This window comes from Limulus polyphemus, unplaced genomic scaffold, assembly GCF_000517525.1.
Source record: "Limulus polyphemus unplaced genomic scaffold, Limulus_polyphemus-2.1.2 Scaffold145, whole genome shotgun sequence".
NCBI lineage: Eukaryota > Metazoa > Arthropoda > Merostomata > Xiphosura > Limulidae > Limulus > Limulus polyphemus.
Genome location: NW_013665755.1, coordinates 173,046 through 185,926, shown reverse-complemented (window position 1 = coordinate 185,926; position 12,881 = coordinate 173,046). Strand labels below are relative to the sequence as shown.

The window sequence follows — 12,881 nt, the reverse complement described above, 5'->3', positions numbered from 1 at the left end:
TAGTATATAAGCCCGGCAAATAAAGCAGAGAGATAATTGCAGATAGACAGATAATTGAGTCAAGTGAGCGGTAGTGACTATAAGTAAAGTGCGTGAATCGTTGTGAATTATAGCGTGTGTTTAAGTTCAAATGACCGTGGAAATTCTGTGTATTGCAAAGTTATATTGAGAAAGAATAAACTAGTTTTATTTAAGAAAGGACTTGTATCGCTGAAGTTCTTCGGAAAAAATTTTACGGGAAATTAACAAACGACCAGAGACGTAACAATATAAACAGGTTTTGATGAGATCCAACCCTTGAACATCCTACATAAAATTGACCATGTGAAAACAAGGCTGCGTTATGAACAAACCAGCAGCTTTTAAACTTTGACCTTGTGCCTTTTTAATTGACATTGAAAAATAAATTGTAACTGGGAATTGGAGCCTTCTAAATTCAAAGGAGTAATCACTTGGTAGCAAAGGAATTCTTGGAATGAAGACATGTTCACCTTCAATAACGTATGGCAGTAAAGTCTTAACAACTAAAGTTGTGTCATTACATTCTTTTGGAGGATCAAGATTTCTCAACTACATTACTGGTGAACCAACCTTTAATTCCAGAATGTGACGTGGCATCCCTGGTTGTTCAAGAGAATTGGGTAATATGCAGCATCAACTGTAACTGGAACACTGACTGTCCGGGAACCTTTTGCAATAATTGCTCATTTATGTTATGAATAGTATCATTTAGAGATGCAAGAATTGCTCTTTTACACAACTATTGATAATTTTGGGAATTTTGACAAATATTAGGGAACACCTTTTCCTTTAGCTCTTCTGCATTCTTAACTAAGTTACCACATTTGTTGGGAATAATGATATAGTTGTTTAATTTATTGATTGGAAACTTTCCAACACTAACTTAAGAAGAAGTTTTTGAATTAAACCGTTTGCTTTAATATCATTGAAGTTGTTAAAAACAGAAAATAAAAATAAACAACAAAATAACATGTACAACATAAACAACATTGTTGGCCTAACAACAATATCGTGATAGTTTTGTCGCTAAGCGACGATTTATAGTGTTAAGTATTACCAAAAGGACTCTGACACGAAAACAGAAACTGCATTAAAAGTCAAAAATAAATTGTTGTAGGAAACCTGGTGAGAATTTTCCACCATGCCAAGTTTGGTGGTGATTGGTCAAATAGTGTGCGAGTAGTTAGTGGACAAACATGCAATTTCACTTTTATATATACATATATAGATAGATAGATTACAGGCACTTTCAAGTAACGCTGTAACACTTGAATATACCATTAAAGAAATAAGTAACAAACAACAGATAAACAACTTCAAAATCCGAGTAAGATATAAGCTACAACTTTAAATGGGAATACACCAGTTTATCTTATCTGAATTGAGAGCCGTAGTTAGTATACGACTGAGTGTTATCAGTACCGAGCTAGCAATGGTTGCCAATATAAAAATCAAATAATAAAGACAGGCTTACCTACACATTCTAAAATATTATTATACAAATTAGGAAAACTTTCTTAATTGCATAAAAAAAAAGCCAATAGGAGGAAAGTGCAATTGCATTATCCAGTTACTTCAGAATTCCTTGCAAACACCTACTAGCAGAATCCCACGAATTTTGGCAAATTTTGAGGTGTCATCGCAGTTCGAAACTTTCGTGAAAAAAAGCCGATTTTTGCATGTTTTGCAAAACCTAACGAAACTTCTGCAGAATCATGTCAAAATAAAACATAGATTTACATAAAGAGAAATTTAATCGTCTGTAGTTACGTTTGACAAATGCAAAATACTTAATAAGTATTTTCTCAGTATAGATTTTTCAAGAACATCCACGTGAGCTCGCCAGTGTACCTCGGTTACGTTTTGGAGTGTTTTCTGGGGACTAATAAAAATCTATAATTTCAGATGTATGTCCAGTATCTACTCTAAATACCTACGTTCTATATTACAGGCTGAGTATGAGCTGCATTCTTAAAATGCATTGTTTTCCTTTGTCTTTGAAAAGTAGCAATGTAATATTTTCAGTTAAAAATCGATTTCTCGACAAGTATTAAATATAATTTGTTTGTAATAACAGCAGAGTTTTTCCCGGAAATTTATTAGAGTTCTTGCGAGATATTTCGACTGAGTTTTTTTTTTTTAGTGTAAGAATAAATAGGCTGGACAAATTTTATACAAATAAACACAGTCCTTGTTCAGACAAAAAAAAACAAACGGAAAGCTCAGTGCGTCTACCCACAGATGATGGCAAACAGTTCTTACTCCTTCCTAGTTAATGCTTAGTGTCAAAGTTTTCTTTTTTCTCGAGACTGGAGACTCCAATACCAGACTAGAGCAGTGGAAGAACAGATCTTCACTGGAAACAAACTAGGAGAGAAATGGATGAAGAAAGTGTGCATGGATTTCACACTTCATCTTGTTTTCTTTGTCCAGCGGACAGCTTCACCTCGTGATTTCTGTTCCCTCACAGCATTGGTCAGCTATCCTATTTAGTTGACGTGTTAGTTCGGCCAACAAACTTGAGCAAAGGGTATTCCAGTTTTAACTAGATGAAACTAGACTCGAGATACACAATGAAATATCCTTGTGGGCAGAAGAGGTCATCTAACAAAAGAACAAAGGGCTGAAGTAGCTATAACAAACTAATGCCAGACAACTAGACCACGTATTGCCGCCATGATGGTGCGAAGATGATAATCACTTAGAAAAATAAATTATTTCACAACAGAATGTAGGGAAACATGGAATACCTGCATATCACAATACATTATTTACTTTCCATGTTTCGAAGCGGGAAAGAACGGTAACATTTTCAAATTGGTATTTTTTTTATTTCTTTTTACTGTTCTATAGTATATGACAAATAAGATTAAAAACTTCTAGCTTTAGCATATTACCCTAGTGGAAAGGATGAATAACACATGCATTTCCTCTGCTATTGCCTTAACAGTTAGCATTTACTTTTCACATGAACGAAAATGGATCTGAATTTCCAGGATATTTTAAAAATATATTCCGGCAATTAGGAGTGGTCAGGGGAATTAACTTTATGGAGAGGTTTCATCAGTCGTAAACATTTCACTGTGCACTTTAGAAATTTTGTAGTATATTGTTACGTCTCCGTTTGTTGATTAATTTTCCGTAACTTCGTTCCGACGAAACTTTAGCGACACAAGTCCTTACTTAATAAAACTGGCTTATTCTTTCTGAATATAACTTTACGATACACTTAATTTCAACATTCGCGCTAAAACAAACGCTATAACGAATGTTAACTTCAACAATACTCTCTGAATGCAGATCAATTACTCACTACCTACACATTGTCCTGTCACGTTGTCACCATCTTATATATACCAGACTACCCCCCAATTTAGGAAGGTTCGAGAAAGAAGTGGCGTGATACTAGTCACGTGACCTCGCTGACGCAACAGTATTTATTATTTATCAAAATACTTTCAACGAGTAGTTGAATGATTATGCCCTGGAATGGCATAGATCCTAGAATAACTCAATTAGTACATTTCATTTAAAAAGTGCGTTGTTATAAAAGGACCAGAAGATTAAAAGTCTTGCGATAATACAAAATTAATTTCATTCAAAAACTAATGTACATTCACGGATTTTCAGTTTCAGTCAGGGATTGCACTGAAGCACCGGGCTCAATTTACTGTGTTGAAACGTGGCGGTATATACGTGTAAGATAAAGAATGGGGAAATTTATAGGTGCAATTGCTTACGTAGGATCCTGGCGTAAGGTTTGCAATACAACTTCAATACGTGTTGTACAAGAAGGTTCATTTTATAGAGCCGGTTTTGACTGGTTTGTGACTATTTACTTTAACAAAAAAGTGTTTTTTTATTATTATATACATTAGCAACGTAGCTTAAACTAAAGTTCACTGGTCAAGCATAACACTTCCTCGATTTAGGCTACGTTGGAGACGCACACGTAGAGCAAAGAAGAGGGGCGCTAATAATAAAATTGCAGTTTTAAAGCAAGACTAAGTTTTACTTACACTACAGTTACACGTGAGTCTTATAATTTCAAAATTATAGAAGTTTGAAACTAACGATACCACGTGTTATAACTTAATGTTAGTCATATTCTAAGAAAGTAATACTAATATGAGTAGTACTACTACTAGTGTCATTACAATTTACAGCCAGGTATATGCCATATATATGTATATATATATATATATATATGCGTACTTAATATATAAATAATAAAACGATAGGCCTAATACTGATATTGTAACTCCACGTTAATATAGAAGTTAAGTAATTAGTCTTCTCAAATTCCAAGATTTTATGCTGATTTTGGTTTGTCACTGTTAATGAAAGTTGTAGAATCAAACTCCAAGTTGAACTGATGTTTACTTCCCACGCAAATTATAGGTAAAATAGATTATTTTGTCTTAAAAAAAAGTTTACTACTATTAGCTACATATGGCAAGTTAAGTTTTCCATTAAGCAGTGTTACAGTGTAATGTGATTGTTGATATTGATACTGTGATTTAGAAATGTCATAATTTGTATAAGTTGAAGTTGTTTTATTTTAGAAATAACTACTGTATGTATATTTTTTCATTGTTAAAACTATATCCTTAAATTTGGATTTATCCACACTTCCCTGAATTAGATCAGTTTTGGGAATTTCATCCATTATCAGTAATACTTGACAAGGGCAACTCAAAAGAAAAGACCTAGCCTCTTGTAGTGTTTAAACTGTTTTACATACATGATTTTCTATTTGTTCTTTACTCACCACAGTAATCTATGTTCGTTATGACATTTGATGAACAAGTGACATTTTTCTTTAGGTCTAAAACAAAAGACATAAAGACTTACTAAAGACAGATTCTTCTTAATTACTTTGTAATGGATCTTGAATCAGAGGTGCATGAAAATAGCAGTGCAGGTCTCTGTTTTTATCTCGCACAAATATCTGACCAGGAGGCCTTTCCTTTAACTGTACATTACAGTAAATTTTTTGATGACAGCATCATAGAATCCATTTATGTAATCAGATTCTTACACCCTTTTGTTTTATGATATCAATGAATATCATTTTTGTAGTAGAAGACTGTTCTCCAGGATAGATTAGTACCAGATTGGGCTTCAAACATTTGGTTTTCGCGTTTAAACTGAACTCTTGTAGTCTTGCACCCAAACAAGGGGTTGTCATACGAAGAAAGGCTGAAATCTTTCAAATTGTTTTCTCTTGAAAAAAAAAGAGTTAGGGGGATCTGATTGAGGTGTTGTAAAGGGAATTGGGTAAGAGTTCCATATGGCATCCCACTCAATTTTTAAAAAATTCATCAAAGTAATATTTATGTATTAATAAATCATATTAATAGTATGATCTGATAATTTTAATACATTATTATACCACATACTTCATTAATTAGATGTACAATCTTCTTGGGGATAAACTTTACAAATGTCTTGTATAAAGGCATCAAAAAGGCTACTTTTATCAGAATATAATGTTCTCGACATGTATTCACACAAATGCTTGTCAAAGCCATGCCCTAATTTTTCTAATACGCCCCTTAAAATAAACCCTTTTCAGAATCTTTTTTATCCAGGCAATTCTACAATTTTTGGGTGGGGGTGCCATATGGAACTCTTTCCTGGAATTTATAGTGTTGATACATCATCATTTTCCTACTTTACAGTGAGAATAGTAGGACTAGGGGATACAAATATAACTTTTGGCAGAGTAGTCACCATCTTCAGCTAAGACAGTTATTTTTCTAACAGGGTGGTTGGCCTTTGGAATGGGTTGTCTTTGGATGTTGTGAAGGCAGTAAATTTATGTGAGTTTTAAGAGAAAGCTTAAGTATATGAATGATAAGGGTCTGCTTTAAGATTTTTTTATTTATTTATTAATATTGTCCCAAGATGTTGTATTGTATGTTATTGTACAATTGCATAAATATGTTCAGTTGTGGAATAATACATCAAGATGATTCAAGTCAGAATCAACTGAGATTGTTAATTTTGAAAGGAAGAACCCTGAATGAGATACAAGTGAAGAATTATTCAAATTTTTGAAAATTTAGTGTAAAATACTAGTTAGAATTTGTTTACAGAATTATTACGAAACAAAATGCTTTTTATCTGTGAATAAAACTACTGGGTATTATATGCAAAATTAAAGGAGATGGTGATAAAGTATTGCATTAAAACATATCTCTGGTATCATTTGTAGTCACTGGAATGTACAGAACATGGTACAATGTAAATTTTTTATGGGTTCTGTAAGGTTAAACTTGTCAACTGAGGTGGATTCATAGTAGCCAAATATGGAAAAAAGAATGCATTGACACTATCAACTTCATTAACAACCTTGAACACCTAAATCAGATCCTCTCTACCTTTTTTTTCTCAAAAGAAGAAAATTTCAGAAATCTTAACTTGACTTTATATGACAACTTTTCCATTTCAAGTATTGTCCTAATAGCTCTACTCTAAATTCAATAATTCAGTATTATTTCTAAGGTAAAGAGCCCAAGACAGAACACAATGCTCTAAATTTGGCCTAACAAGTAACCTATACAATGAAATTATATCCTTTATAGACTTGTATTCAGTATTTCTGTAGATAATGAAATACAACTTAAAATCCACTTTACTCTACTATTAGCAACAACACACAATACAAGTTGCCAAAGTGATATATTTTTTTAACTATTCAGAACTTTCATTTGTTTTAAATGTTCGATTCATTAAGATACATGTAAAGTAAAAGTAAATACTTAACTTAAAGTACCATTTTGCTTGACTGAAGAAAACACAAGCCTTAATCAGCTATTTTTGAACATCTGTTTGTTGATTTAATTTTTTTTTTCTTTTCTGTAAACAGATCTTTACTTGAAAAGTACTTTAACATCTTTACGTTAGTCATATTATTAGCAAAAATCATAATATATGGCCAATTACATATTACTTTAATTAATACCTTTTCGTATAAAAGTTAGCACACAGGACCACAAACAAAAGATGCAATGCTTTAAAAAAACACCCAAAACTTGAGTGATTTTGAATAGTTGACTATTAGAAAGTGCTTAGGTTTTGTTCTTTTCTTTGAAATTTACTTTAATACCTTTTTCATGCTACTTGAATGTGGACTACATTTTGTTTACATACGCTGAAAAAGCAATTACTTGCAACTATATAATATACTGTTTTTTCTTATCACTTTTGGTTTATTCTTTTTTGTTTGTCTAATTTTTTTTCCAGTAAATTTTTTAAATTCTCTTACCCAGTGTGTTATGAAATTTATTTTCAAAATTTATAAGGCTCTTTCTAATGATTAATATTTTCTCTTAACTCATTATTTAACATTATTGATAGGTAGATGTAGGTTACTACAAATGTGGAATTATTTTTGTCTTAAAAATATTTCTAAGTAAATCATTGTTGCTTGATTGAAATAAAATCAGGTATATAACTGATTATAAATAAAAAGTATGATTTTTTTAAACTTTTATCATGTTTTCATGTATTGTATTATATTCCATATTTATTTTTTACAGGCCTTAAATTCTTATTCTAATTATTTAGTTTTTAAAACGTAAATTTTAAAGGACATTAAATTGTCTATTTTTACGTTGTTGAACTCTTATTTTGTACTTATGATAGAAAATTTTGTTTTAATAATTATTGCTCAAAATTAGCACAAAACCAAAATTAAGGTATATATCATTATATATTAAGAACTTGAATGTGTGGAATTTTCTTCATATTGCCTACTTCCAAATTCAGTTATACTTGTAACAATGCAGCAGACACTATTGACCAAAATATGACAATGTAAATTAACAACTAGTTAATACATGTAAGGTTAGATGAGATTTTACAAAGTAAAACATCTCTTTTTTTTTTTTTGTAAATTATTAACAACATTTTTTAATGTTTACTTTGTGGAATGTTAAATGAAAACTAAACTCTTATTTGAAAATTGAAAAATAAAACAAGTATGGTTGAATAGTTATCTTTCATCATTGATAACACAAAAAATGTTTAGAAAGTAATAGCTGTTGGAAACTAAGCTCGACTAGAGAAGTGGATTTCATAACTCAAATTTATAAGGTAGTTCTATAGTGACTTAGAGCCTTATTATTATTAGTTTCAGTAAAATACATGAGAATTTTAATAAATCCTGCTATTGTTTGTTTTCAGATTTTCAAAATAAAAATGGCTAGAGGACATCAGAAGATCCAGTCTCAGCAGAAGAACCAAAAGAGACAACAAGAAATTAAGAAACAGCAAGGTCATGATCAAAAGACAGCAGCTCAAAAAGCCTTGATACATACCTGTACAGTTTGTAAGGTATTGAAACAGTATTGCTTAAAACATGTTTGACCATTTCACACATAATGCTTACTACTGTTAGATGTGGAGCATGAATTTTTACATAAATGTTGGAAACGATATGACTATACTTCTACATCCTGCATATGTGTACTTTGTTTTCTAGTTATACTGTTTCATAGCAAAAAAATATTTTAATTATGCATGTAGTTGGGTAGTAGGCTTTGAATTTTTTATAAGACAGTGATAAATATAGGTTTCTAATATAGTGTAGCCCCATTATAACGCGATTGTTGGGGTCCATAAAATGTCATCGTGAAACAAGCGGGGTTGCGCTAAATCGGGGTTCAAGAAAATCACTGTTCAAACTAACACAATGTTGACCTAACATTGTAAAACACCTCTATTTTTGCCCTCTTTGATTAGTTTTATGATGTTCCCTTTCTGGCAAGTAATTTACCTCTGAATTATAGAATTTTGAGAATGAATCGTTGTTGTCACAGTAGAAATTAAAACACAAATTATTTTTAGTAGGCTTTTTAATAAACGAAACAACAAATAAAAACATTCAAGAACATTAGCAGTCATCATTTGCAGTTTATTTTGTAAAAAACTGATCGAGTGTGTCTTGCTTGAACATAGCTTGTCTCTGGCTGCAAGCGAAATTTAGAATGCTTCTGAGTTGGAGGATTTTTATGTGGTCCACCTCCTGAGTCTCCAGCCAATGGCGGCTAGCCTCTTTTGGTGGTGGTGATGGAGGCTCTTCATTATCCTCTTCTTGTGGCTCGAGAACTGGTGTACTTGCCTCCGTTGGTGGTATAGTTAAATTAAGGACGATCTCGGCATCCATCAAGTGCTCATATGTTGGGCATTCGTCGTTAACACAGTGCCACTGGTGTAGCTCTTCTTTGCTCCATTCAGACAGCTTCTTTGCCTCAAGCACATCTTCTTCTGTGAAGCCGTACAAATCTGTCTTGTCATCATCATCCTCCGTGGTGAATTGCCATGATGAAAAGGCTAGCCCCAGACCCTTCTCCCAGCATTTCTCTATACACGACGAGCTGACTGCTGCCCAGACCTTCCCACCAAAGTGGCAAACTTCCTTCATGTTCAGGCTTTTCAGATAGGCTTCAAGCGTTGTTGAAGGATTTAGTGAAAAAAAAAACGTTTGAAATGCATTTAGGAGGTTTTAGGATTACACAAAGGAAATTTGAGATTTTTTAGATGACAAAAAGTATTTTCAATTTTGACATGAGAATCACTTTGTACTCAGACTAGTAAAAAAAAGAATCAATATTTTCATGGACAAATTGAAGTAAACATACTTCATTAAAAAATTTGATTTTTTGTGTGCAAAAGGCTTCTAATGTTTACTATAAGTCTACAAAATTTTGTAAAGCTACACTTAAAATATTAAAAGTTATTAGTATGTAAACTATTTCGAGGTTATGGTTACAAGGTCGGTTCCAGGGACCGAGCCCGTGTCAAAAGAGTTAAGGACCCATCACATTATATCCGAATTCGTGTTAAATCGGGGTTTCACTGTATTATTATTTTCATAAGCAGTTAACATAAACTGAAATACAAGTTAGATCAGTGGTTGGCAACCCAAGGTATGGGTGCCACCATATGCCACACTAGTTCACAGAAAAAGAAATATAAAAAGTATATTTTTTTTTACAAGAAAGAAAGAAAAAAAACATTTTTCTTTTAATTAAGTATAATTGAAATAAAAGAGAAAAATTTCAAGTTTACAATATGGGGTATAATTGTGTAATGAAATTTTCTTATGTCCTTTGATCTCATTCTCATAATTATTGATGATTAAAAGTTAAACATGTATTAGTGGATTATTCATAACTACTACTTTATTACAGTGTTAATATACCATATTTAAATATTATTATAAACTACTAACCAGTTAATCACAGTACACATATCATAAAGTTATAACATTGTAACCTAAATTTAAAAAACACTGTTGACATGTGCAGAGGGTCTTAAATTTTGAATATTGATAAGTAATACTGAATATAAAATGTTGCTGAGTCCCAAGTTAGATGTTAGTTGTTGAATTTTGTTTTAAGTTTATGTTGATATATATATATATATATATATGTGTGTGTGTACTCGTAGTTCTATAATAACATTTGGAAGCCTAAAGTATATTCTGATCATTAAATTTCATAGATAGATTAATTTTCTGAAGTTTACTTTAGGGGAAATATTATTCCAAAAAGTTGCTATTTGTGTAATTTTGCAGGTAAGCAAATATAAAGTAGAATTGTCTATCATTTCTAAAAGTAATTTTTATAACTGTATTGGATTGCACATTGGAACACATAAACATCAGTAAAAAATTAGAAAACTGTCCACTGTTACAAATTTCAAAGCTGTAAATAAGAGTGATTAGTAAGTTGTAATTGCAAAGTCCTGCTGAACAATTAAGATTTTTTAAATGTTATAAGAGAATTTTTGAAGTTTATGTCTGTATTCTTACTAAAAGCCAGTTCATGTTGCAAATAAAAATTACAAGTTTAAGTTATATTTTTCTGTCACCAACCTTTAAAATTTGTGAAGTTACATAAATGTTAGTAAAAACTTTGTATACATTTTTATAATCAGTGTAGCACCAGTTGGATTGGATAAAAATGGTGGTGTGAGGAAAACTAAACGTGTCAGGTTTTTTGCCCATTATTGAATGTTTAAGATATTTGATAACATTTTAGTATTGAGGTTAATAATTTTATTATTGATATTTGACTTTTTACAAAGGCTCGGATGCCAGATCCCAAAACTTATAAGCAACATTTTGAAAATAAACATCCCAAAACTCCTCTTCCTGATGACCTGAAAGACATTGACCAATAAGAAAAGGTGAAAAGAGAAGAATGCAGCTGTTTTATTGTGATGGCCAGTTATGGAAGAGAAAGATCCTTATGATGCAGTGTGTCTTTTCATTTAATCTTAACTTGGACTTTTCTAATGTTGAAATTCCCAATGGTTTGATGAATTGCGGGTTTTTTTGACACAACTAAGATTTTAGAATCTGTTTTGTAAATCTTGTGCTCTTGTATCATATTATACACTTTATTAAATAAATTTAATATTTAGTATGTCAAGTATTTCAAATAGAATTAACAACTGTCAAAAATTATTGACTTCACATAAACTGTATCTGTTTATATTTTATTTTTTGTTCTTTTGGCAAGACTGCTTTGGAAATGAGACTACGCAACAATCATGTGGAAATGGGCTATGAACAGTTTGGTAATTACTTAGTGTTGATTTGGTACTGTTTTAACAAACTAACCACTTAGTAAACTCCATTTAGCTATTTTTGCAAAAAAAAAAACATCAATGTGAAATATTTTAATATGGTAGAATGTAGTTATTAAATAACAATTTTTTTCTTGTGTTATACTGAAATATTCAAGCATTATGCAGCAGTGAGCATGTCAAGTATATATGATGAACCCATTGGATATTTAAAAATAAACTATTTCAACTATTGTAGAAGGGTGCACATGTGTGACAGATGATCTAGTACTGAACATCCATGAATGTATTAGATTTTTAAAGACCATTTAATGTGTGTTAGTAGCATTTACTGTAAGAAAGTGAACTTGTCAAAAGATCAATAACAATTTAAACACCTAACAAAGCTTTTTACAAACATGTTACATCCAACATTGGTAAAGTTAGTAACATCTGAGTGAAGAGTCTAGTTCAACTTATGTTTTGCATGTGCAAGACTTTTTAGTATTATGTTTTTAGTAAGGCAGATAGGGCATAAAAACAACCAAGAACTATATTTTCAAAGTTATGATGATTATATATATATATTGTATAGGCAAATATTATTTGTAATGTAAAGTGAGAAGTACCCAGTTAGTTTTTTATATAAAAGAAATATTCACACAGAATTTCAGTGACTTATCTAATAATTTTTACAGACGAGCACATGGAACAGTTTACGGAAATTAAGGGTTGGACCTGATAAATCCATGGTTTTTCCTAAGCTAAATGTAATGTATTCATTCGTTTGAGAATTTCTTCCAGCACAGTTCTAACAGTAATCACTAAATATTAAGTTTCTCTTCTGTTCTGATGCAAGGTCTGGGAGGTTGTAATCCAGATCGTGGTATGAATCGTATAATTTATTATTTGTGTTCAAACAGTCAAACAATGAATAATAGCATCTGTAGAGAAAAATTAAATCATTGTTATTAATAAGGTAACATATAGAATATCACACGTTCACTAAAAATATATGGATGACGACTCAAAAATATTTGGTGACGAGAGAAAAAAAGAATTACTTGTACTCAAGGTGACTTTGATTGTTATCAGTTGCAGTTGTCAGAATGCTTATAAAAAAATTAAAATCTTCGTCAACATTTGTGTTGAAAGACCAGTAATAACAACCTAACATTTATTACTTTGTGTAGTACTCTGATATTTTAAACATGTATATTAAGTTTAAATGGAACGTTATTAGTATTTGTTTTTTCAGGACGTAATAGCGATACTTC

General features: G+C 31.3%; 1 protein-coding gene across 1 annotated transcript; it reads left to right on the top strand.

Annotated features, from left to right (window-relative positions):
- The first annotated feature begins 4,068 nt into the window (after window positions 1-4,068).
- Window positions 4,069-11,701, top strand: LOC106475260 (zinc finger protein 706-like). Its single transcript, XM_022380403.1, has 3 exons — window positions 4,069-4,422; window positions 8,215-8,364; window positions 11,122-11,701. Exons 2-3 carry the CDS (start codon window positions 8,230-8,232, stop codon window positions 11,215-11,217), a joined length of 231 nt encoding a protein of 76 aa, XP_022236111.1. The 5' UTR covers window positions 4,069-4,422; window positions 8,215-8,229; the 3' UTR covers window positions 11,218-11,701.
- The last annotated feature ends 1,180 nt before the right edge of the window (window positions 11,702-12,881 follow it).